Here is a 26479-nt window from a genome sequence, read left to right as displayed (position 1 = left end):
ACCTCATAGTTGACTACTGACAGTGGCATGTGCTTTTAATTATATTCTGAAAATGTGCAAGCAAGCAAGGCAAAATTATATCATGGTCCTCATTTACATTTATCATTCCCTCTCTACGGGAATATATAATCACATACAGACATCTGTGGATGATTATATGTGAAGATGGGCCTTTCAAGATCAAGTTTAAGAGTTCTAGTTTCTTTCTTCCTATTCATATACCAATCGGGAGGCAATTCACTAGAGTTGTGTTAGTGAATAGAGAAACGTGAGGAAGTCCAGAGGCTATCTCCCTACCACGCAGGAAAATTTTGTAGTAATTTCCCTGATCCCCACCCACCCCCCTCCTTCCCACAGAAAAGCTCAGAGATGACATTTCTTTGCCCTATTTATGAAAATCACTCTGTACTTGACAACACTTCTCTTTGTAAGGATTCCCTATTTTTTTCTTGAGTCAAAAGTGAGGCCAAATCATAGCCACAATATCCTGACTCTTCTGAGGCTCAAGCAGAATTTCCCCTCCCCTACTTGAAAGTGATATTTTCTAATACAAAAACTTTCCAAGCAAAGTGGGGTTAGACTAGAATAAATATGAGTCACGGGTGAACATGAACAGAAACAGAAAAGGTGCTGGTGAAATCCCTTCCTCCGAACCCGGAGGCCTAAAAATGACAAACACGGTGCCCCATCCAACATTAACCTGGGGGGGGGATCAAGTTGTTCTTTTTTAATATTTTGGTTTATTTCTTTATTTTTTAAAAAAAGATTTTATTTATTCATGAGAGACACACACAGAGAGGCAGAGACACAGGCAGACGGAGAAGCAGGCTCCAGGCAAGGAGCCCGACGTGGGACTCGATCACGGGTCTCCAAGATCACACCCTGGGCCGAAGGCAAACACTTAACCACTGAGCCACCCAGGCGTCCCTTGGGGATCAAGTTTTCGTTGTTGTTTTGCTTTCTGCTGTGAACTACTTCTGCACGCTCCACTCGGTATGCACCAAGGCACCAACTCAGGCAGGACCACGATGCATTGTCCTGGGAAGACAGAGCTCCTAGTGATGCTGAACAGCTAAGTGGGGGCATTTCACCTTTAGAGAGGATATATATGAGGGCTATAATCAGTCACTATGAGGCAATACAAGGAAAATGTGGCTCTTAGCAAAAAAAAATCCACCAAAACTATAACTGGATTTAATTGGAGGTTAATTTTGAACTCTACCACACTCACTTTTACTTTTAACAGGATATATTTGGGGCACCTGGGTGGCACAGTCTGTTGAGCATCTGACTCTTGGTTTCGGCTCAGGTCATGATCTCAGGGTGTTGGGATTGAGCCCCACACCAGACTCCATGCTCAGCGGGGAGTCTGCTTGAGATCCTCTCTCCCTCTCCCTCTGCCCCTCCCTGAGCACCCTCTTTCTCTCAAATAAATAAATCTTTTAAAAACAGATATACTTAAAGGAAATATTTGCTAAACACAGTACCAAAAAATTTTACAAAGAAAATCTCAAATTAAGGCTCTCCCTAAGGTCTTATATATTCCTTTCTGTTCAAATGGCCAACACAGTTAAGATACAGCAGGGTGAAATAAGCCTGTCAATGAGAGATGGCGTGAGTGTATACAGCCTGGAACAGAGCACAGTTATAATATCCCAGTAAGTGAGACAATAATCTCCCAACACGTAACAGAGCAAGAATTTCACTGTAGTGTCAGAAACATCTGTTCTTGAATTTCTCCCAAGATCTCAGCAATTGCTGTATTTCTAACATACAAAGGATATTCTATTATTCATCCCCCTGTCAAAACAGAAAAGGTAGGCCAGAGAAGCCAAAAGAGATTTTAATGCAAAACACTGAAACCAGTGAAAGCAGAGTTGATCATTCACTTTTACTTGGGCTTTTGCAGACAAGACACATATCTCAAAGAAACCCTAGAATCCTCTCCCAAACTCTATCCTTGCTTTTGTCCTTTGATACTGCAAGGGCTCCAGGGGGGTCACCTGGAGTAGCAGTATCTTTTGGCAAAAGAACTTTCCTTAGATTGAGTTAAGGTCTGGCTCTTCTGAGTTAATTAGAACCATACCACATTGTATTGTTAGTATGCTGCTAGAAAATGCTTGTGGTATAATGTTAAGCTTTCATTTTCCCCAAGAGACAATTCAATTTCTCATCTTTTATTTACCTACCAGTCGCTCATAAGAGAAAACCAGCCTACAGTTTAAAAAAAGAAGGCTACAAACTGGTCCACTGGTCAATGCCCACAAGCTGTGGCTGCCACCACTGCCAGCACCACTCACCACCCTCCCCCATCCTCTTTTCAGTAGAAGAGGCAAGACTGAACAGGCAGTGGCACAATCTTCCTTTTCCTGCCAAGGTCTTCTATGTCAGAAACCCTGTCATTTTTCCCAGTCCAAAATGATCTCAGTACCTCAGTGGAAATGATGAAACATGACCTACTACAGAAGGTCAAGAACCCAAAGGTATAAACTATTTTGCACTGAAGATTGCCTCAAACTTATACTAGGAGACCCAGCTGTTGTATTACCTATTTCTCATCCAGCTGTGCTTTTGCACTATTCAAACTCAGTAACCAAAGATTCTGGGTGGGTGGGGGTGGGGGTGGAAAGCAGGGCAGAAGTAGACAAAGTGGAAAGAAAAACCTAATTCACTTATAAAAATGTTTCTTTTTTTTTTAAATTTTATTTATTAATTCATGAGAGACACGGAGAGAGAAAGAGGCAGAGACACAGGCAGAGGGAGAAGCAAGCAGAGGGAAAGCAGGCTCCATGCAGGGAGCCTGATGCGGGACTCAATCCAGGTCTCCAGGATCACACCCTGGGCTGAAGGCAGCGCAAAACTGCTGAGCCACCCGGGCTGCCCATAAAAATGTTTCTTAAAGAAAAATGAAAGTGACAGGCTTTTATATAGCTCATAGATGGCTTGCTCATACACATAGAGAAAGCCTCATTATCTAGATCAGGCCAAAGTTTACGGGGTGTTGACAACTCTAGAGAAAGCCAGAGGCACAGAAATGTTTGCCTATCACCTGGGCGAAAAAAAATTTGCAGGGCCCCTCTGTCAAAATGAAATCAAAATCAATGTTCCAACAAAGATTTCACAGGTTTCACAAAAGATGTTAAAAGAGGTGTGTAATTTCTCCACCACCACAACCACTGCAGACCTTACCCCAGTGCTGAGATAGCTATAGCTACAGTTTAACATGATTTTGTATTTAAAAGATAATTTGGGGGGGGGGGATCCCTGGGTGGCTCAGCGGTTTGGTGCCTGCCTTCGGCCCAGGGTGTGATCCTGGGGTCCCAGGATCTAGTCCCACATCAGGCTCCCTGCAAGGAGCCTGCTTCTCCCTCTGCCTGTCTCTGCCTGTTTCTGCCTGTTTCTCTTTCTCTCTCTCTCTCTCATAAATAAATAAATAAATAAAATCTTAAAAAAAAAAAAAAAGATAATTGGGCAGAGGTGCCTGGGTGGCTCAGTCAGTTGAGCATCCAACTCTTGATCTCAGCTCAGGTCTTGATCTCAGGGTCGTGAGTTCAAGCCTCATGTTGGTAAAGATAAATGGGCAATTATTCTCAACATGTTTTAGTAAGCAACTGTAATTTTAATTTCAGAATAATAAAAAAAAATCCTGAACTTACACTTTTAAAGACCTTTACCCCAAAGATGTGAGCTTTACCTAATTACTTTATCAGTATCATCCTCAGAGTTCAGTTCCATGACAATTTTTTTGAGCACCAATTATGTACCAACTACAATGTCTAGCAATGCAAAGAACACAAAGAAAAAACACAAAGAACATAAAGAAAAAACACAAAGAACACAAAGAAAGCTTCTGCCCTAAAGAAAATTATCACGGGAGTGGGGAGATGGGGCTGCAGAGAAAGAAGCCAGTTCCACCTGAACACAGGAAGAACATGGGAGGTATGCAAAAGTCCAAAGTACTACAGCGTACAAAGGACCACTGAGGAAAGAGGATGTATCTTCCAGAGGTATGAGGGCAGGGAAAAAGCTCTGACATGGTACCACAAGAAAGGAACATCCTGAGGAGCATCAGGAAGGAAAGGCAGGATGTCAACAGGCAGATATGAAGTGTGTTCATGAAACATCCCATTCTGGGTAGAGTGATTCCTAGACTTTTTAACTTTGTGAATTGGTAACATTTCAAGGGGGAAAAAACATGGTGGTGGTAGGGAGAATGGAAGAAGCTGAAAGAAGGAATATACTAAGCTAGGAACTGTTATCCCATAAAATTTGCTTGGGGAGAAAACTGGGCTAGAAATTGCCTTTTCTCCCTTAGGTTGAAAATAGCAATAAAATAGCAAGAATTCTATTACAAATGATAGTGAGATAAATAATGACCATCTATTATCACCAGCATTTTATAAGTAACAGAGCATCTGACTTCTAAAAATGTAGGAAGCACATAATTTTGGGAACTTAAAAGTGGCATTCCTTCTCAAAAAAGAGTAGCTAGAAACCTTACACTGGTCAGGTGAAAGCTTGGCCACAACCTGCTGGGTACCAAGTCAGGAGGCCCTGGGTTTAAGTGTAGGATTCCTGTAAGAAACAGAAGGAAATACAACTGAAGCCTCACCGTATGAAAGGGGGGACTGAGAAAGACATATTCAACTGGCAAAGTGAAAAATAAGACCTTCAAGAAGAGGAGTTAGGGATTAGTATGATTAATATCTAGAGCTGTGCTCTACGATGAATCTGATTAAAGTGTACAGGATAGAATGAGGATCAGGGGTGTTGCCCAAGTAAAGCTGGAAGTGTCCAGGAAACCAAGGGGACACTGCAAAATCCAGGTGAGATGTGTGGAGGGCATATACAAGGGTGGTAGAAGAAAGAACGGAAAGGAGTTGATAACAAATTATATGCAGGGTTTGAGGAAAAGGAAAGAGCCAGAGAGGACTTCCAGGTCTTGAGCCTAGATAAATGAAAAACAAAACAAAACAAAACTGATGGTAGTGTTAAAAGATACATGAAAATTCATGAAAGGGTACAAGATAAGAGGAGGAAATGAACTCATTTTGAGGTGGGATATACAGGGCAGGACTTTGGGAAAGGCTGGGGATATAACGAAATAGAAGTTGTTGGGGGGCACCTGGGTGGCTCAGTGGTTGAGCCTCTGCCTTTGGCTCAGGTCGTGATCCCGGGACCTGCCTCACACTCCCTGCAGGACCCAAGTCCTGCATCACACTCCCTGCAGGGAGCCTGCTTCTCCCTCTGCCTGTGTCTCTGCCTCTCTCTGTGTGTCTGTCATGAATAAATAAATAAAATCTTAAAAAAAAGAAGAAGAAGTTGGGGAGTCCTACATGGAAGACTTGGAGGGGGCAAGCCTACCTCCTTTATCACTTGGAGATTATTTAACTGTACTAGGTGCTAGTGTACACATGAAGAACAGAGCTGGTACCTGCATTCACAGAGGGTCAATCTGGCAGGAAGACAGACCTTCATGCAGTAATCACACAGACGAGTGTGATGACAAATTGTATTAAAGTGCCTAATTTCCAAAAGAGGAAAAAAAAAGAAAAAAAAAAAAAACAGGATACTTGGACAATGACTTCAATTAAAAGGCAAAATGAGGGACGCCTGGATGGCTCAGGGGTTGAGCATCTGCCTTCCACTCAGGGCGTTGTCCTGGAGTCCCGGGATTGAGTCTGGCATCAGGCTCCCAGCATGGAGCCTGCTTCTCCCTCTGCCTGTGTCTCTGTGTCTCTCCTGAATAAATAAAATCTTTAAAATAAGTAAGTAAGTAAGTAAATAAATAAATATAAAATCTTTTCTTTTTTAAGATTTTATTTATTTATAACAGACACAGAAACAGAGAGAGAGAGACAGAGAGACAGGCAAAGGGAGAAGCAGGCTCCATGCAGGGAACCTGATGTGGGACTCGATCCCAGGTCTCCAGGATCATGCCCCGGCTGAAGGTGGCGCTAAACTGCTGAGCCACCGGGGCTGCCCAATAAGATCTTTAAAAAAAAGGGGGGGAGGGGGCGAAATGAGGCTACCAATGGAAACAGAGGCACAGTTAGAAGAGTAGGAAGCAAATTGGAGCAGACAATTCTGGAAGCTGGTAGAAGAATGAGTTTCAAGGAGCAAGTAATAAAACAGTGCCAAAGGCTGCTGAGAGGCCAAGAGGGACAAGCATAGAGAAAGGGCCACTGGCCTGGATATATGAAGAGGACAGGGTGACCTGGATACAGTGTTGAAGCCTGTGAAGCAGAATTTCAAGGGGTTAATGCATGAGGACATACAGAAAAGTGTAGGTGACAAGACTTCTCTTTTAAGGAGTCAAACAACAAAGGAAAAGGAGATGGGTAACTTGAGGAAGTAATGCATTTATCAGGTCTTCCTATCAAAATGGGGACAATTTCAACAGGATTGAAAGCAGGGCAGAAAGGGCCAGCAGAGAAAGAGAAAGAAAAAAAAAAAAAAACAGAAGATGTAAGAGAGAAGATGACAACTGCCAGGGCCTGGTCACAAGAGAGAGGGAAGGTATTTCATGAAATCAACAGGTCACCACTGCCTCCTTGGAGAGAAGGGAAAAGTAAACGAGGGAAGGTGAAAGTACCCAGAAATTAGAGATGGCAAGGAAAAAGGTCGAGGAAGCTCCTGTTAGGGTGCAGTGGGGTCTTTTCCAGAAACTATGGGAAGAGACACGAGTGAGCCATCTACGGCTGGGACTTCAGAAGATGGCATCAGCCATCAACTGTACACTCGCTCAACAAACATTCCGAGGTCCTCCCATGCGCCAGAAAGTGTGCATGTATGCCTGAGCATAAATGAAGTTAGCAGGCATTTGTTCTCTGGGTAAAAGAGAAAACAGGTTGATTTTATCACTCTTGCATCTAGAAAAAGCCATAAGCAGTAACAGGTGATAATTACACATCCTTTGAAGCTAACGTATGTGCTCATGGATGAGATGTCACTATTGCAGGAGCCCAAGATCCAGTCCTCAGAAGGAAATGGATGGTGTTAGTTTACTTTTTCTACAAACACTGTGTGCCTGAGCATCAGATAAACAAGCTCTGAAGAGGCAAGTCATGGTTCCCGTCCTCTAGAGGGCCAGAATCAGAAGTGATATTCTGAATGCTTCTGCTCTTTCCCCCATTTTGGCACATTTCATTGCTCAGAGCATTAACTGAACTCACCATCACAATCTTTATACTTTATTAGAAGGTAAGACTCTGACCATCTGAAGACTATTAGTAAGTATTAGTAAGATAAGATACTCTCCTGGATACAACGTCACCTGACAGAATGAACTAGACCAGAGAGTTCCAGAGTATGGTTTCTCAATGCTATTAAGCCTCAAAATAAACTTATATTTTTTAAAGATTTTTCTTTTTCTTTTTCTTTTTTAAGATTTTATTTATTCATGAGAAACGGAGAGAGAGAGGCAGAGACACAGGCAGAGGGAGAAGCAGGCTCCATGCACTGGGAGCCCGATGCAGGACTCAATCCCGGGACTCCAGGATCGCACCCTGGGCCGAAGGGAGGTGCTCAACCGCTGCGCCACCCAGGGATCCCCAAATCTGTGCTCTTTATGATGGCCCTTGAGGCCCTTCAAAAAAAAATTTTTTTTTTATGATAGTCACACAGAGAGAGAGAGGCAGAGACATAAGCAGAGGGAGAAGCAGGCTCCATGCACCGGGAGCCCGACGTGGGATTCGATCCCAGGTCTCCAGGATCGCGCCCTGGGCCAAAGGCGGATCGCGGGCCAAAGGCAGGCGCTAAACCGCTGTACCACCCAGGGAGGCCCTTTAAGACATGGCCTCCGCCAACCTCTTATACCAGCTTTGTATATATGTTTTTAATATTTAAAAATACTTTTAAAAGCTAGGGAATTGCATCTCACCTCACCTTTGTGGTCCAGAGCAAGTACTATACTAAACCAAACCCAATATCAGCTCTATGTCTACCATGTTCATGTAATCACTCATTAAGTACAAAATATCATGAGAGGGGGAAATCATGCTTTACACTCATACTGACACATTTATTCCCCTAATTCTCTTGATGAGACAGTTTAATGATTAAAAAGAAATTAATAGCATGTATCGATATTGTAAGATCATGATTAATGACTTTTTTTTTGAGACTAAAGCATCATCATCTTGATTATTTGGTAAAGAAAAGCCTATCAACTAACTTTCAAGTTGGGTAATTTACTCCATTAAAATCAGCTACGGTGTTTCAAGATTTAATGTATTGTTCAAATTCATGTATGCAAACAAATTCATTAAAATTCAGGAGACTTCCCTCAGAAAGTCGCTGCACTTAAAATTCAGGACCCTAACAGAGGACACTGAGCTGGAATATTTAAATTGAAACATTTGTCCCTCCTAGACAGGGTACTTTGCACTGTTTTTTGTTTTTGTTTTTGTTCTCAACCACAGGAAGAATTCAAGATGCCCCCGGCGTCTGCAGCAGCCAGAAGGCTGTGGAGAATTCGTTCCTTACATTATACTGACATGCTGGCCCTGAGGTCAAGGACTGCTCTTGGACACCTTCTTAAGGCCAGCCAAGGCCAGGGACAATCACCTTCACTCTGAGAATGAGGCTAAAGACAAATATTTCTAATTCTGGCTTTGTAAAATGCATATTGCCTTAACTTTCAGAACGAATTTTCTAGAAAACTGAAACATACCCCATTAAGTAATCAAAATGTTCCCATAGTTTTTATGGAACTCATTCTAACAAGGGCTTCTTAAATTACCTGGAAAAAACAAAACTCCTCACCAATTACTGAGCCTGGCTGCACACTAGCCCCTGTGCTAAATGCTTTAGTACAGCACCGTCATTAAAGCACCTCACAACAATCCTCTGCACAAAAGGAAAACTGATACCAAAGAGGTCAAAAGACTTGGTGACATCACCCAGCTGGTCTGGTCAGGACACCTGGCACCACACTGCCTCCATGAAGATAACTAATCTTCTTCTTCTTCTTCTTTTTTTTTTTTTTTTTTTATAATATTTCTGAGTCCCTGATGGTGTAGAAAGGCACAGTGTAGTTAAAAGCAGACTCTGGAATGAGAATGCCTGAATTCAGATCTGGGTTGGTTTCACTACTTACCAGCTATGTGAAGTTATTTTACCATTCTGTGCCTCCATTACCTCTTTTGGAAAATGGGAATAACAGCAGAATGCACCTAAGAGGTTATTTTGAGAATTACATGGATTGATCCCTGAGAAATGTTAGATCATGTAAAATGCCCAGACCTGTACCTAGCATATAGTAGGCACTCGATAAATGCTAGCTTTTACTAAAAGCAAGTGCTTTATAACAGTGAAGGCCTGAGGATTGCGAAGGTCCTCCCTCACAGCCTTGGTAGGACTGGGACTGAGTTTGCTCACACACAGACCTTTCTTTCTTTTTTTTTTTTTTCAGAGACCTTTCTTATGTGTGTCCCACGTGTTGAAGATAATATACACACGATGATGCATTTCATTCTCAAAATAAAATGAAGCAAAAAGCCTGAAAGGGAGTTACTATCCTTTCTTTATTGATAAAGAAAATGCTTAAATCATTTGCCCAAGACTCTTGAACAAAACTTGACCTTGAGTTTGTCTCAGCAGCCCAAGTTCTTTTATCTACACATTATTTTGTGTTCCTAAATCTATTTTTTTCCATTTTGTCAGTGAATCCTTTGCTGATCACTTAGGATGAGAGTTTTGGAAGGGTCTTTTTTTTTTTTTTTAAGATTTTATTTATTTATTCATGAGAGACACACAGAGAGAGAGACAGAGACACAGGCAGAGGGAGAAGCAGGCTCCATGCAGGGAACCCAACGTGGGACTCGATCCTGGGACTCCAGGATCACACCCTGGGCTGAAGGCAGCGCTAAACCACAGAGTCACCGGGGCTGCCCCTGGAAGGGTCTTTAGAGTGTATTGCACAGGACATTCCCTTTTGGCTTCTGAAGAAATGGAAGTCCTAGGAGCTTACTACTGAGCTGCCCACAGTCCTATGACAACTGCCCCTGCTGCAGTGGCACACTGCCACTTTTTCCTCTCAGAAGCCAGTGGCCTACCTCAGCTCTGCTCCTAATCCTCCAGGGGCTCAGAGAAACAAATGACCATTGCAAAACTCCAGAAGGCAGAGGCTAAATAAGAGACCCAGGAGCTCCCCTAGCAGGCAACATCCTGAGTTTTAGCAAATGGGACTTTGTTTTATCAAGTTTAGCTGCTCGGGCCTTTCTGCTTTTCTGGCTCACAGCAGCATTCTGGAGACTTGGGGCTAGCAAACAAGTCAGGTGTGAGTCTAGTCTACAATGTCCGTGTGATTCTGAGGTAAACTGTTAAACTGGACTTTCAAAGAAAACCTGGAATGGAGGCAGTTTCGCCCTGAAAAAAAGAATAGGACAGGCTAGCACAAAGTTGAAACTTAATTTGTCAAAGGAAAGCAGCTTACAATTACAGCAGCTGTTCCTAACGCATTACAATCTCAGGCCCCAACAGTACAAGCCTAACAACCAACAGCCCCTGGGCAAAGGCAGTCCCAAGATGCCATTATAATTAGGTCCCTTTTCACCAGAGAGTTGGATTCATAATTAAACTCTGTCCCTTCCTGCCCCCGTATCTGACTGCTTCCAAAGGGACAGGGTTAGAGGCCAAGAGACAACCCCAAACCACAAGTTCACTGACCTCCCAGGGCCAATGGGCAAGGCGACACATGTTTGCATTAGCTGTACAGGAGCCTGTCTGGGGAGAGGTTGATTTCATCTTTCCGTGTGACACGCTTCTCAAGTCACTATACACAGTTGTTACTGACCCCTGAGGGGGAACTGCTACCACAGCCTCGGGGCCAATACAGTCAGTCCCCCGGAGAAGGCAGGGACCCGCTCTGAGAGAGGGGCCTGCTGTAGACAGAGTGTGGTCGGGGTTTCCTCTGGGTTGTACTTGATGGGTCAAGTCAATGACTCTCCCAGAACGGTAGCTTCCAGAACTGGGAGGTAGCAACCTCTATCCATAGACGTGATGATGGAGGAGTTTAAATATACATATAAGTGAAAGCCCTTCGGAAACACAGGGGTCCAGATGAGGGAAGAGGCCACGGATACTGTCTGCTAACCTACCCGGGCCCAGCATAAAACCCTCAGTGACTCCCGCTGTTCTCAGGACAAAGTCCAGACCCTTGAGCAGGTTAAAAGCCCATCACAGCCTGCCCGCTGATTTCTTTCAACTTCACCTCCCACCTCACTGAGGCTTTGGCCAAGCAGGGTGACCTGAGCTCCTCCAGAGGGCTATGCTGTCTGGTGCACCTGCCGCGGGGAGCCCTCCCTCCCTGTGCTCTCCCATTCTGTCAAACTGAGTCCTCCTTTGGGTTCCGATTTTAGCTTAGATGCCATTCCCTCCTAGAAACTTTCCTCTACCTCTCTTCCACGCTTTCACAACCTCTTCTGTTTACCCCTTTGGAGCCCTCTTGATCATCCTGTTAAATTGCTGGCAATCCTCCTCCTGTTACTCTTTCCTCTCTCAAAATTTTGTGAATGAAACAATGTCGCTGAATAAGTAAAGTTAGTGAAAAGAAGAATAACTTAGTGTCTGACATTAGTAAAGAATTTAGAAAATCTCTGCAGTTCCCACCCTAAACTTAAACTTCATAAGCAACCTCACCCCACTGCCAGCCTCTCCTTTCAACTGGTAAGAAAGCAAAGATCATAAATAAATAAATAAATAAATAAATAAATAAATAAATAAATAAATAAATAAATAAATAAATAAAATTTAAAAAGAATTAAAAAAAAAGAAAGAAAGAAAGAAAGAAAGAAAGAAAGCAAAGATCACCGGAAGAAGCTAAAAGCCTTGACTAAAAGTAATGGCTCATCAAGGGCAGAGATGGGTTTGGACTTTCCATCTCCTGGTTCAATCCCTGAATTTTCTCCAACAGAATGTTGGCTATGCCCAGATTGTTTGCTATACCATTAGTGTCTTCTCATAGCAAGAGAAGTGAAGGCAGAGGAGGTGCAAGAGAAAAGAGACTTAAAATCCAAACACTGCTGCTCAAGGCCTAGCTCTGTGGGACCTGGAGCCATCTCCATGCCTCGGGCCCCTCATCTGTCAAAGGGAAGTTCAGCACTAGTAAACCTAAGCAGCAAAAAACCTTCTTAATCTTTTAAGATTATTTTTCACCTACCTCACTCACCACGTTTTATGTAAAGAAAACAAGATAACTTTAAAATACTTTATGCTTTTCTTTTCAAAAAAATATTTTTCCAACTTTCATGTGGATATTTTTCTGGTGACATTTAGCTTTATTATTCAAACCAAAGCATTTTTTAGGTGGGGGAGGAGCAGAGGAAGACAGAGACAGAATCTTTCTTTCTTTCTTTTTTTTTTTTTTTTTTTAAGATTTTGTTTATTTATTCATGAGGGACACAGAGAGAGAGAGAGAGAGAGGCAGAGACACAGGCAGAGGGAGAAGCAGGCTCCATGCAGGGAGCCCGACGTGGGACTCTATCCCAGGACCCCAGGATCACGCCCTGGGCAGGCGCCAAATCGTTGAGCCACCCAGGGATCCCCAGGAGACAGAATCTTAAGCAGGTTCCATGCCTAGCACAGAGCTGGACATGGGGCTTGATCTCACAACCCTGAGATCATGACCTGAGTTGAAACAAAGAGTTGGACGCTTAACCAACTGAGCCACCCAGGCACCTTGAACCAAAGCATTTTTTTAAGGACAGGATTCAAATTCATTAAGCAATCTCTTTAGAACTACAAAAAATTTAACCAATTTATAAGATCAACACAGGCTTTACTGAAATTAACTAGCGTTACTATTTCTTCCTTCTGGCTTCATGTCATCAAGACAGTAGTATCCACCTGCAAAAAAGAACCCTCGCCCATAGCCATTAACTGAAGAACGGACAAATCCTTTTTTCTTTACAGACACTACTTGATTTCATAGACTCACAGAATGCCGCAGCCAGAAGAGACTATGAAAACCATCGAAGCCTGTATCTGCCTTTCACAATGAGAAAAGAGGCCCAATCTAACTGTCCTTGGGAGGGGCTTAAGCAGGGCTGATTGCAAACATGCACCAATTGTTTTTCAGGGTATTATATATTTTGCAATAATAGATGATTGCAACAAAAAATGTGCTAAATTGTATACTGAGATCACAACACAAATTTCAAATGTAATGTTATTTGTCAAGGTTGAAGGCTGAAGGGCCAAGAGAGAGACACATCTGATATTATGTATGCATGTTTTAAAATTTGATTATAAATGGAATTTTCTGGGCAGCTCCAGTGGCCCAGCAGTTTAGCACCGCCTTCAGCCCGGAGTGCGATCCTGGAGACCTGGGATCAAGTCCCATGTCAGGCTCCCCGCATGGAGCCTGCTTCTCCCTCTGCCTGTGTTTCTGCCCCTCTCTCTGTGTGTCTGTCATGAATAAATAAAATAAACAAACAAACAAACAAATAAATAAATGGAATTTTCTGGAAGTGAAAGGAATTATTTTGCTTGTCCCACCAATTTGTCATGCTTCTGTAGGACTGGAAATTTTCAAAATAATAGTAAATAGACAAAATGGGAAATGTACCCAGTCAAAATTTTTTTTCAACAACTTAACCTGTCACTGTTCATTGTTGGCTGTGACTGAGACAAGCACCAATTCTTTACCAACAAGTTCTAAACAATATAAGTCAGCAATGGAGTCAAAGTCACCATTAATCCTCACACCCTTTTATGTATTCCTTTTCTTAATGATTTTATTTTTAAGTAATCTCTATACCCAATGTGGGGCTCCAACTCACAACTCCAAGATTAGGAGTCACACACTTTTCAGGCTGAGCCAGCCAGATGCCCCAATGCTCACACTCTTAAGAGGCAGAAGTTTCTAATTCCTTACCTAATAGTTTCTCCAGCGACTAACAAAAACAAAAGAGACTGAAAGAGTAGCCAAAGAAATGGACAGGGGCAAAGGGCAGAATGTTGTTCTCATTCTTTTCCTCTTCCCGATCCAACAACCCCTTTCCCCAAGCCCTGGTAGGGGTGAAGTGTTCGTGAACTGAAGTCTGAACCGAGACAGTGGTCTGAATCATTCCAAAACTGAATGAGTTAACTCTCAACAAAAAATTGTTTCCCATGCTATCTCAAGATTTTATTCAGAGACCTTTAGAAAAGAAAAAATGAAAAGTTCCTTGTTGAAAGCCATGAACAGTTACCCCATCCAAATTCAGAGGCAACAAACAAATTATAGTAGGGTTAGTCACTGCTCACAAAGCAAACTTTCATTTATTTACTCTTTGTGATGGACCTTGTGTATTTGTGTGTATGAGATTAGAATATTTTGTGATACCTATTCCAGATAAATTCTGCATAGGGCCGTAAGAAACACACTCTTACAATTCAACTTTTAAATAGATCACCCTATGTTTCATGTCAAAACTTGACTGTATATTTTAGAGACTATCCCTCAACTTCCTCAACTTGGATCTCAAGTCTACTGGATCCCAGCTTTGCATATTCCTCATCTAGAAGTTATTAAAATAACCACCGCTAAGTTCTTTGCCAAAATATGCAAAATTACAATGTGATGTGGGGAAGTCATGCCAGTCCCAGCTCTGCCAGCAGAAAGCTCTGCAACACTACACATTGCTTAGCCACCTTGTGTTTGGTTTTTTATAATGAGGTGGGATTCCATACCTAACCTAGCTTTTGCAAAGTGCTCTGAAGTTCTGCAGTGCCATCACAAGGCCGCCACTAGCACTGTCCCAGCCTCTCTCTTAGTGACAGCAAGCCTAAATTTGATGAACATGAGGACACAGAGAGCTTTAGCATCTATTCCTAGAACCAAGAATGAACATTCTGGGCTGAGGAATGTGAGAGCTACCTGGAAAATGTCCAAAGGTCCAGCAACAGGTAAATACCAAAGTGCCCAATCAAACTGATGCAGAATGCTGCAGGTAAGACAGAGAAAAAAGGTATTTTTTTTTTTTTGTAAATTTTTATTTATTTATGATAGTCACAGAGAGAGAGAGAGGCAGAGACACAGGCAGAGGGAGAAGCAGGCTCCATGCACCGGGAGCCCGACGTGGGATTCGATCCCGGGTCTCCAGGATCGCGCCCCGGGCCAAAGGCAGGCGCCAAACCGCTGCGCCACCCAGGGATCCCAAGAAAAAAGGTATTTTACCACAGTCAAGTAACAGGTCTGCTGCAGAGAACAGCTTCCATCCAATTGCCTCCACCACTTTATGTGGCTTTCCAAAAGAAGTCCAGAGTTACTCACTCAGTAACTTAAAAAAAATAAAAATAAATAAATAAAAAGGCAGACGTTTCTTCCTCTAAAGACAATCAGGTACCCAATTCCTTTAAGGTTCTTATTAATTTGACTCAAAATAAGAAAAATCTCTAAACACAAAACAAGCAGAGGAAAAGGACACATTTCCGGATAATACGTATCCAATTATCATTCCTGGATAATATTTGTAATACTAAAATTTAGCCCGAAGATGATGTACAGCAAACCTATACACTTCAGGAAAGAGATGGCAAATGTGTAGGGCGATGCCACCCACCTTCTCCCTCCATCATCCAGGCAGAGGTCAGGAATTCATCACAGCCCTTGGTCTCTCAGGATGCCACCAGGCAGCGCTGCGGGTGGCCGCCACCCAGCCACCAGAGCTGGCATTCATGCTCAAGTCTACTGGATCCCAGCTTTGCATATTCCTCAACATACTATGCCAAAATATTGAAATGGGTCTCCAAAGAAAGCCACTTCATGACAGTAAAGCCCTTCATTTAAGCCATGAAATGGTAATTTTTTTCTACCTTACGTAATTTTAGAGCAGTAAGAAGAGCAGAGAACATAACTGTAAACATTAGTTTTACTCTAGACACCATGCCATTCCAGTGAGATACACAAGAAGTTCTATACAATAAATGTTTATATTCATCTTTTTCAAAACAGAATTTGGCTTTATTCAACCCACATGCCCAGCCCAGTTCCAATCCACTCACTACCCTGTCACTCAAACAAGCACTGGGCAGAGTACAGACACAAACAGAGCTCCATCTGCTAATTAAAACTGGGCACGAAACTGTTAACAGGCATCTGTTGCATTGTTTGAAGCTAATGGGCAGAGACAAAGCTGAAATGGCTCTTCTAAAGCAAACCCAGTGATTTCACTCATTTTCTATTTGGTATTTATGTCAGTGGGGGACTGGAAGCGGGGTGTTAAACAGCTTATTATGGAGACTGAAAGATATGTGATATCTTACCTAGTCTAAAACATCCCTTTAAAACCGGTAATAGAAAGATATGTAACAATTTTTTACTGGGGAAAATACCATTCTTGTGTTAAGGATTCCAATTAAGCACTTCTGATCTTATCTCAGACATAATCTAATTATAATACTATGAAAGAGAATAATAACCAAAATTCAAGCAGTGCTTTATAGCTCATGCAGTGCTTTCACAATTCATCCATCCAGCCATTCATTCATCCAGTTGATGAGTCATTTAATACAGGCCTCGGAGATTTAGAAGGTGAATAAGGCTTGATTCCTGCTCTAGGGAATTCGCAGCAACCCTGAGAAGTTGGTTTAATATTATTAGACTCCATTCAAGATAAAGGAACTAAGGCCCTAGAAGGACAAGTAACTTACCAAGGCCAGAAAACTAGGAATGGCAGAGGTTAGGATGTGACCTGACTGCAGACCCACTGCTCCTCTACCTTCGCCATGCTCTCTAACACCCAACATGGCACAGTCCACTTCACCTGCTACTTATATTTCAGAAGCTCCCTAATTATGTTATGTTCCATAATATTACTCACTAGCTAAAATCTACTTCTCCATCCCCACTCCAACCCTCTCTGCATCCTGTGTGAAATCTCTTACCGGCAAAATATCCCTAATTCTAATACAGCCAAGAGAGCTGGTCCCCAGAACGGCCCCGTTTGCAGGCAGGCAGACCTAAACCAGATCCAGCCTCCAGGCCATGCCAGCAGCTCTTCAGTCTTCCACTTCTGGTTCCATGGTTCTTTTCAGATTCAGTTATCGGATTTAATTAAAAAATCAACTGCTAAATTTTTCCTGGTCTTCAAAGGCTAGACTTTTTTCCAAGACAATATCCGAACCCATTTCCCTCCAGCTTTCTCAGTAGGTCCAAACAATCTTGGTGTTGTTGCCCAGAGAACCTCCTCCCTGATTTGCTGCCATGTAGAACAGCTGGCAAAACTCTTTTTTTTTTTTTTTTAAGTACACTTAGTCTTTTTTTTTTTTTTTTTTTAAGATTTTATTTATTTTATAGGGCTCGATCCCAGGACTGGGATCATGACCTGAGCTGACTGAGCCACCCAGGCGCCCCTCAAGTATGCTTAGTCTTAAAACACATCCATATTGTATCCAAGACTCAGTTTCCCCACACCCATTCTTATTTTGCTGAATGGTTTTTCCATTCACTAGAACATGAATTGAGAAGGTTACGTTCAACCCTTTATTATCAAGCATTAAGTTCTACTCTTTCTGAAAGAGTATTGTTATGAAAGCTATCAGAGGGAAAAATCTGACAGCTTCGAGAGAAGACAACTGACATTAAAGTAAGACTTTATGTACAAAATGTTCAATTTGAAGTTGCATGTTCCTTGCATATTTTTGCTTGAGAGGCTGAAACTAAGGAAAACAACTATGAAAATTAAAATCAACTTGCTCTACATATCTGGATTATGCTCAGCCAAATGTTGATAACATCTTGGATAAAAATGTAAATATGACAAAGTTTGTTTTTCAGTCAATAAGTCTTGATAAAAGCCTTGAATTGCTACCAACCAAAAACAGTTTTTAATTTTAAGCTGGGGTCGACAAACTTTTTCTATAAAGGAACAGTCAGTAAATATTTTAAGCTCTGTGGAACACAGATGGTCCCTGTTGCGTATTGGTCTTTGTTTTCTATTTTAATAACCCTTTAGAAACGTTACCAAGCATTCTTTGCTTGTCAATGACACAAAACCTGCAGGCCACATCTGGCCCCGTGGTCATAGTCTGCCAACCCCTGATTTTAGGAAAAGTGAATCCAAGAAAAAAAAAATGCAGCATTACAAAATAAAACATCTAAAAGTGCTCTGATGAGACCAGGCTGCAACAATTAACCAGCATGCTGCTATTAACATGATTTCATTAGCGATTTTGCACGTGGAAGGAATTTTAATGACAGGATGCACTTTGATCTTCCAACTTGTAACTAGGGACACAAAAGAAAGGGCAAAGGACAGACATAATATGCTGAGTTATGCCTAGGAGAAATTCCTCGCAGAAAAACATATGTGCAAAATCTAATTCCTCCCTGGAAAAGGTGGTAACTTAGATTTATGGAGACGATGATCAGACTGATCAGAAATAGCAGCAGCTCAACTGTGAGAAGTCACACAAACTTGAACCAGGGGGCTCATGAGAAGTTCTACGACAACCAGCTGTGTGATCTTGACACTGTCAACTTAACCTTAGATTTCCTACTGACACAATTGGGGCAGGGGCAGAAAGGTGATAATCTCAACTCTTTCTGCTGTCAAACTATGACTATACTAAATAATGAAACCACTCAGGAAATACCCTAACAGGAAAGGGGATGCGGTGGGGAGGGGAGAGACAGCAAAGGGAAGACGCTCACATTGTCCAGCTAGAGGTGAAAGGACAGGGCTGGGTTTTCTCTTTCTGTTCTATCAGCAGCCCCTTGCTCAGGACAGGCCATTTCAAGGGGTTGGTACAGCCTCATATCAATAGTAAACCGCATCTACATCCCACAGGAAATATAATGCAGAGCTGACTGTATTACTATTTCCTACTTGTCTTAACATCACATATTGCAGACATTTAAAACATTAGTTGTGATTACGTGGGAGGTTTGGGGGAGCTCATTGAGAAACTTTTTTCAGGAGTACCTGGGTGGCTCACTTGGTTGGGCGTCTGCCTTCAGCTCGGGTCATGATCCCGGGGTCCTAGGATCCAGCCCCACATCGGACTCTCTGATCTGCAGGGAGTCTGCTTCTCCCTCTGCCCCCTCCATGCTCTCTCTACTCTGTTGTCTCTCTCTCAAGTAAATAACTTTTTTTTTTAAAGATGAAGAAGAAGAAAAAAACTTTTTTTCAGTTCTCAAACATTTGAACTGAAAGGCTGGCTGGTCCTAGTAACTGGGCCTGTAATTTCAAATGGATAAAACATCCCTACTCAATAGTTAAGGAATATTATCTGACTGATACACTGAAAGATTCTCCATGGGTCAGGTGAAAGATAATGCATCCTCCACCATTCCCAAGAGCAGAAAGGAAATGAGAGGAGCTGGAATATCAGAGAAGGTAGCAGAATCTTAGAGAAATAAGAAGAGGGCAGCCCGGGTGGCTCAGCGGTTTAGTGCCACCTTCAGTTCAGGGCCTGATCCTGGAGACCTGGGATCGAGTCCCACGTCAGGCTCCCTCTGCCTTTGTCTCTGCCTCTCTCTCTGTCTCTCATGAATACATAAATAAAATCTTAAAAAAAAAAAAAATAAAGAAATGAGAAGAAAGTACTCGAGAGACGGCCTTACCTGTAATCAAAATGACTGTTTCCTTCCTTTCATGACAGCAAAACCACTATCAAACAGGGTCTAAAGATGGCAGATGCTTTTTTTAAAAATGACTTAGGGGCACTTGGGTAGTAGCTCAGTGGTTGAGCGTCTGCCTTCGGCTCAGGTCATGATCCCCGGGGTCCTGGGATCGAATCCCACATCAGGCTCCCCAAGGGGAGCCTGCTTCTTCCTCTGCCTATATCTCTGCCTCTATGTGTCTCTCATGAATAAATAAATAAATTCTTAAAAAAAAAAACGACTTAAAACTTTGACAAAGCAACATTAAAATTAAGTATGTATCTGCACGGAAGAAATGAGCACACATACACATCTACCAAAGTGCACACACAAACCTCAGCCATTAAGAAATAGCTTTTTCCTGTGATGTTGACCTTATCGAGTTTCATCAGCAAGGCTGAGGCAGACCCTGTCAAAACCCAGTCAGAAAAGCCCAAGAACTTACACACCCAGGTACCTCAAAAAAGAATTAGGACTGGAAGGAGATGGACCACCAACTCCACATCTTCAGATCACCAGCTGATGGGGGAGAGGTCTGGGCGGGGGGGAGTGCTATTGCTGCTAGAGATGTGGACACCCCAAGCTGATGTTTGTGGTTAGGGAAGAATGCATGGAACTTTTTCCACTAGAATGGTGTTAATATTCACCTTCTTTTCCCAGCCTCATTTCAAATGCAAAGCATGAGGTTTCAGGTATATAAATTTTTCTACTGTTTGAAGGCAGTGCAATACCACTTCCTGTTGGGCTCTGGGGCTACATAAGAGGCATGGATTTCCCCTCCTCCAAGTCAACTGAAGACACAGATATAGCCTCTTTTAACCACATCCACCCCACAGAAAATATAAAGACCAAAATCACATATGAAACTCATCCCATTTAACGTCTACCTTCCGTTCCACACAGTTTAGGGACACTGGTTTTCCTGCCTTCATAGCTGCAACCCTTCACAGAACCAATTTCAATTAAAAAAAAAAAATCCATACAAGAAAGATTCTAAGCCATCAGCATGAAGAGTAATTTTTAAAAGCGACTATCACAAAAGGAAGCAGATACCCTTACAGAAAATGTGGGACAAAAATTAAGGGGAAACTAACAAAGCTATTTCAAATGAGCAAAAGTCATGCAAGGAGCTTAACAGAAACAGCATCAGCAAGACTCACTCACTTTCGACACAGGAGAATGCTTCTGGGAGGGTCACACAGAGAGAATGGACAAAAGGCTACCCACTCAACTTGTTAGAAACTGTCCTTTACCATCTGGATTGCACTATACAATCAACAATGCAAAAGGTTTATTCGGGGGTTTTGAAATTGGTACCAGCATCCAAAACTAACGTCCTTTAATTGCTGCGACAGCTCCCACCAAGTCTCTTAGGAATATACTTGAGACATGACATTTAAAATCTGCTTCCTCAGAAAAGAAAAAGTCCCACTCAATAATGACTGCCAAGAACTTGCAACTCAAACTTCCCTAAGCCCAGACATCATAACACCAGGGAGGTTTCAGAGCACTCAATCCATATGAAAGAGGCCAGAACAAACAAACAAACCATAGACTTTCCTAGTTCTCAATTTTAAGAGCACTCTATGCCCAAACATTCTTTAAAAAAAAAAAAAAAAGGCAAATTATCCTTAAAACATACAATATTCAAATACGATTGTTACCATAGCACTAGCCCCATAATAATCCCAGAAACTGACGGTGAAATATGCCAAAAGAACCATGTGAAAGGTGCTTAAGTGAGCTACTAGTAGAAACCACAAGCATCACCCAGACAACCAAACGCTAAGATTCTTAAGGTACTTAATTAACTGCAGCTATTTATTTGACAAAGGGAATGATGTTAAGGTCACTTGTACAGGCAGCTTAAAACCAGCTTTGATTTGCTCTTCGGTTTATGGTAAGTTATAAATTTTGATACCTGAGCACAAAGGCCGCCAGTACAAAGGTAGAAAGGACAGCTCCCAGCCAAGACCAGGAAAAACAATTAATTCAAAGTAATTGGGGGGTACACTTGTGTGTTGTGATTCGTTTAGCGAGTGATCATTAAAAACCAAGGCAAAATGCACAGGGAGGCGAGGCAGGCAGGATGTAAGATCAATTCCTCCGCGGAGAAGTCCCTAAACAGTCAGGCCCAAGAATTCAAAAAGTTGAGAAATGTTGTTTGTCAGGAGATGGTGGTGAAGGGGTGAACCCCGTCTTCCCTGACCACGCCATTCCCAAGAGCCACCGATTCTCCCAACACCGGTTAACGCGCACAGCACAACCCAACACTGTGTACGTTGTGCCACCATTAGTCACATTTCGCTCTTTCTCCTGCAGCTGAGCAGCAAAAGCAAAGGGAGGCAGAAAATGGTAACCAGGGTTCCCAGTGGCTGGAGAAAGTCCTGCGCCCCATGCTCCCCACTTGTTCTCCCTTCCCCATGCTCTCCCTCTTCTCTGCGCGACCTCAGGGCTGCAGGTCCTGCTTCTCCTTTTCCTCTCCATCTCACACCCAGAGTTCCTCTACTCTCTCCACCACCTGTCCTCACTCCGCCCTCTGGTCCCCTGAACTCTTTCTTCTCCCCATCCTGCAATTTTGTAGAGTGACCCTCCCCTGACCAGAGATCCAGCCCTCCCGTGGCCAGGGGCCCCCACCCCTCGCCTCCCGGTCACTCGTTCCTCCGAATTTCCTCCTGATGGTTGGGTTCTCACCTCTCCTGTCCCTCGTGTCCTCTGTTCTTTTACTTCAGGTCCCTCCCATTCCCCCAAAGCTTCATTTCCCCCTTTGCATTTCCTTCCTCTTTCCTGTCTTTTAATCCATCTCACACCCACTACCCCCTTCTCTTTCTCCATGAGATTCCGTGTCCCCCCCCCCCACACACACACACTTTGTCCCGCTAAGACCTTGTCTGTCGCTCGCCCAACCCTGTCGTGCCCCCCATCACCCCAGGTCCCTCTCGCTCTGCTCCCCCTTCCCCTTCCTTTGCCCCCAAGTTCCCCGTTCGCCCCCCGGCCTCACGTCCCCGCCCGCCCCTCGCCCCCCTCCTGCACCCCCCGCCCTCGCCGCCCTGCAGCCCCCGGGGTCCCCCGGCTGGGGCTCCCAGCCCTCCCGCAGCCTTCCCCTCGGCCCGTGCACCCGCCCCCCATCTCCCTCTCACTCCGCGCCCGGCCGCGGCCCCTCCCTCACCGATGGTGGAGATGAAGGTGGTGTTGAAGGCGTCCTCGGAGAAGCGGAACAGGAGGCAAGTCTTGCCCACCCCCGAGTCGCCGATCAGCAGCAGCTTGAACAGATAATCGTACGTCTTCGCCATCTTCTCGCTCCGGCCCTCTGACCGGGGAGCGAGAGAAGCGGCGGAGAGAGGCGGGGAGGGGGCCGCGGGCGAGGGGGCGTGTCCGCCGAGCCGCCGCCGCCCGCCCCGCCCCGCAGCCCGCCCCTTCCCCTGGAGAAGCCCTGCGCGCCCCGCCCCGAGCGGCCAATCCGCGGGCGCCTCGTCATCACAGCCCGCGCGTCCCGGGGCTTGCTGGGACTTGTAGTTGCCTGCGGGAGCCTCGGGCGTGCCCGGCGCCCGCGGTCGGAGCGGCCCCGGGGATAAAGGAAGATGCGCTGCGTGCGGGGCGAGCGGGCGGACGAGGCGTTTCCACCGCTGCTGGGAAAGAAGGCTCCGTGTCGAGCTCCGCGCGTCGTGCGGCCGGAACTCAACTTGACGGTTTCTTTGTGTGCGGGCGCCTTGCAAACCCAGACCTCGGAACCCGAGTCCCACGACTGGCGCATCTCTTCCGCCCGGCCCCGGAGCGGGGATGCTTTCTTTGCTGCCCGCTGCGGGGGCGCAGCCTGTGGATTATCTGCGGGGCGCCTCGGCTTCTCCGTGGGTTCCTGCCCCGCACCGCCTCGGTGCCCCCTCCCGCAGCCCCTCGGTTGCAGAGCTCCGCGAGAATGATTGCCTTTCTAACTTGAGCCCCAGTCATGTTCTCCTCGCACAGACCAGAGCCAGATCCCAGGGGTATTTCAGAGGATCTGCTCTGCAGACCACCCCCCTCCCCCTACAAGGCGATGGGCTCAATCTGGGAATTGAAAATATTAAGGCTTGTGCTACAGGTCTGCGCCCTATAAAGTGGCAAAGCAGGAACTATGACCCTTGGGATCTAGAGAATAAGATTTGGATTTTACTGAGTGTTGGCTCAGCGGCTTAATTGCTCCGTCTCTGCGCCCCAGTTTTCTCACCTGCAAAATGGGCATGAAACAAACTTTTTTCATAGGGTTGTAGAGAAAAATTAAGAGACAACTTAATATGAAAGCACTTTGACATCCACAGGCGTTGTAGAAATGTTTGTGGTGATGGTTACTTTTTAAGCCCTCAGTAAGCTCTCAGTGGATGACAAATGAAGGGGGGGGGGCAGCATTGTGTTATACTCACTTTAATCCTTTACTTACTGATTTAGACTATACTTTAAATGTTTTGTGGATATATTATTCAGGCCTCTTCCATTTGCTAGTGGCAGAAATCCCACCAGATCTCCTGGAAGGGAGGTTTCCTGGCTCAAGTAAAGCCAAAGGGCAAGGAAAGGCTAAGGAGGTCTAGGATCAGAAACTCTATCCAGTCAGGGCTCCCTCTCTCATCTCTGCTCCCTTCTCAGTTTTAATTTCTAATAGTCGGGGCGCCTGGGTGGCTCAGTGGTTGGGCGTCTGCCTTTGGCTCAGGTTGTGATCCCAGGTTCCTGGGATGGATCCCACATCAGGCTCCCCGGAGGGAGCCTGCTTCTCCCTCTGCCTGTGTCTCTGCCTCTCTCTCTGTCTCTCATGAATAAATAAATAAAATCTTAAAAAAAAATAATTTCTAATATGTCAAATACTGATTGATAAGACCCTCATGAACAAAAGCTCTTCGGAGAGGATAAAGAGGTCCTGAGGTCAAAATAATTGAGAACCATGGGCTTAGGCATTTACTTTAGATCTAAGGAAATACCTTCCAGAAGGTTGGAGGAGGTTATTAAGGGAGCCAATGGACTCAACGATTAGAATAAGAAAAAAACTTGGGACAGTTAGTTAAACAAGACAGTAGGCTTTTCTAAAACACATCTCGAGTACCTTGTGACTTCACAAAAAAGTGCCAGTGATTCGCTATTCCTAGTCTTGCTATGGCAAAAGATTCACTTGGCCTTAGTGTTGACCTTCACCTTCTATGTGGAAAGAAGATGAAAGGAGTAACTCACACTTATTGATAACAGTACCCAGAGAGTTGTTACCAATCTGACGTCTAATTCCTAGAGCCCACTTGATGGGAACAAAGCTCTAAGGAGGTCAATGTCAGTTTCTGTCCCCTCAAGAGAAGGGCCCTGCCCTCTGGCACAGGCTAAGCCTCCCTGCCCCCCCGCCAATACTTGGGCAAATCTGTGAATTAGAACTCAACTAGGACTGAACAAGCATGGACAGCTCAATTCTATATCCTCACCTTCATTCTGGAAAAGAAGGGGGAAAAAAACTTAAAAACCAGTGAAATCTTTCTTTTATCAAATGTGTACTGATTAAAATAAACTTCAGCCCCACTCTCTGCATGCTACTGTTGGCATTCATTTTTCTGTATGAGTAAGAACATACTGATGTGGCACTGAACTTAAGTTCAGAAAAGAAGTCAGAGTTAGGAATTTTAAAGTCCCTAAATTTCCTTAGGGGAATTTTGTTAACTGATGGGAATAAAAAAAAAAATTGTCTTATTTTCACTTCCCTGGTTTTTCTCTACCACCACGTGTATATAATATTGGGACTTTCTAGGTGGTAGGTAAGCCTATGCATCACCGCTGAACTATTCAAGAATTTTGATATGTGGACACTATTTCAGGAAGAATCCAAATGTTTTCTTTATGCATTATTAATTTTTACATTTGTACAATATGTTGCTTAGTAACATATTGTAGTAACAGTACTATTAAATCAAGGTACTTTGCTCAAAAGACTGGACAATGAGTATATTTGTAGAGCTGAGGGTACCATGTGGAACAGGATGCTCATTGCCACCTTCCTTTCTTTCTCCAGGTGGCATCAGTGGACCCCCTTCTAAAAATCCATGCTACTGTGCTCTGAGGAAACCACATCAATATTTTTTGCCAGTTGCCCAGACCCATCTTTGAAATGCTACATCACTGTAGAGCACTAGCAAGACCAGCACATTCAATCTGATTCTGTAAATGTTTATTGAAGCGTTTGGTAAGGTTAACGTGTACACAGCAGCTGGACTTACAGAAATCTAGATGTTCAAGGAGTTTACCTCTGTGGTTTTTGTCAGGCCGGCACTCTTTCTGCCTGCTTTTGGGAAGCTGCTCTCCTCCCAGTCATGGCTGTGAGTCATGGTTCTTTACTCCTCCAGCCATAGAGGTGGACATGACCAGGCTAGGTCAATCTGAGCTTTTCCCTGCTAATTTTCTAATGAGGTGGGGTAATGATGCTGAAAGGAGGTCTGAATGGTGGGAGGTCTGGGTGAGCTTCAGGCTGGTTTGGATCAGAACTTTAGTTCATTTTCCTGTAATCTCTTTTGCTGCCCTCCTCTATATGTTTATTTTGTCCTCAAGCTGGCTTTCCTCTGCCATGTTGCACAATGTCAAGTGCAATATTCACTTCTTACAGTTTATTCATTTGGGGCTCAAAGACCCCCCAAGAATCTACACATATTCTTGAGGGTCTGTGTGTTCTCTAGGCAAATCTTCAAACTCATGCAAGCATTTTTCAACTGTTTTAAATTGCTCTATAAAACTTGAGTGTAAGAAAAGTCACCTTTCTTAACTGCTTGAATGAAATTAAATTCAGTTGAGATCCCTACTTGTCAAAGGCTGGCAAACTGGTATCTACCATCAGTGGGGCTTTTCCTCCTCTTAACTGCACCCTAGAAGAATCCAGGAGCTTACATGGTCCTG

The 26479-nt window shown here is 43.8% G+C and overlaps 1 protein-coding gene and 1 long non-coding RNA gene across 2 annotated transcripts in view; one reads left to right on the top strand and one right to left on the bottom strand.

Moving 5' to 3' along the window:
• Positions 1–22982, bottom strand: part of RAB8B (RAB8B, member RAS oncogene family) — a 61699-nt gene extending 38717 nt beyond the window's left edge. Inside the window, exon 1 of the mRNA XM_038580633.1 lies at positions 22761–22982. Within this exon, the coding sequence (XP_038436561.1) occupies positions 22761–22884 (124 nt within the window). The 5' untranslated portion in view covers positions 22885–22982. The remainder of the gene's footprint in view (positions 1–22760) is intronic.
• Positions 1–26280, top strand: part of LOC119866913 — a 49474-nt gene extending 23194 nt beyond the window's left edge. The window contains exon 3 of the long non-coding RNA XR_005381762.1: positions 25605–26280. This is a non-coding gene — a long non-coding RNA (uncharacterized LOC119866913). The remainder of the gene's footprint in view (positions 1–25604) is intronic.
• The last annotated feature ends 199 nt before the right edge of the window (positions 26281–26479 follow it).

The sequence above is a fragment of the Canis lupus genome, chromosome 30, assembly GCF_011100685.1.
Source record: "Canis lupus familiaris isolate Mischka breed German Shepherd chromosome 30, alternate assembly UU_Cfam_GSD_1.0, whole genome shotgun sequence".
Lineage (NCBI taxonomy): Eukaryota > Metazoa > Chordata > Mammalia > Carnivora > Canidae > Canis > Canis lupus.
Note: the sequence above shows the minus strand (reverse complement) of the source record. Positions and strands in the feature narration are given on the sequence as shown.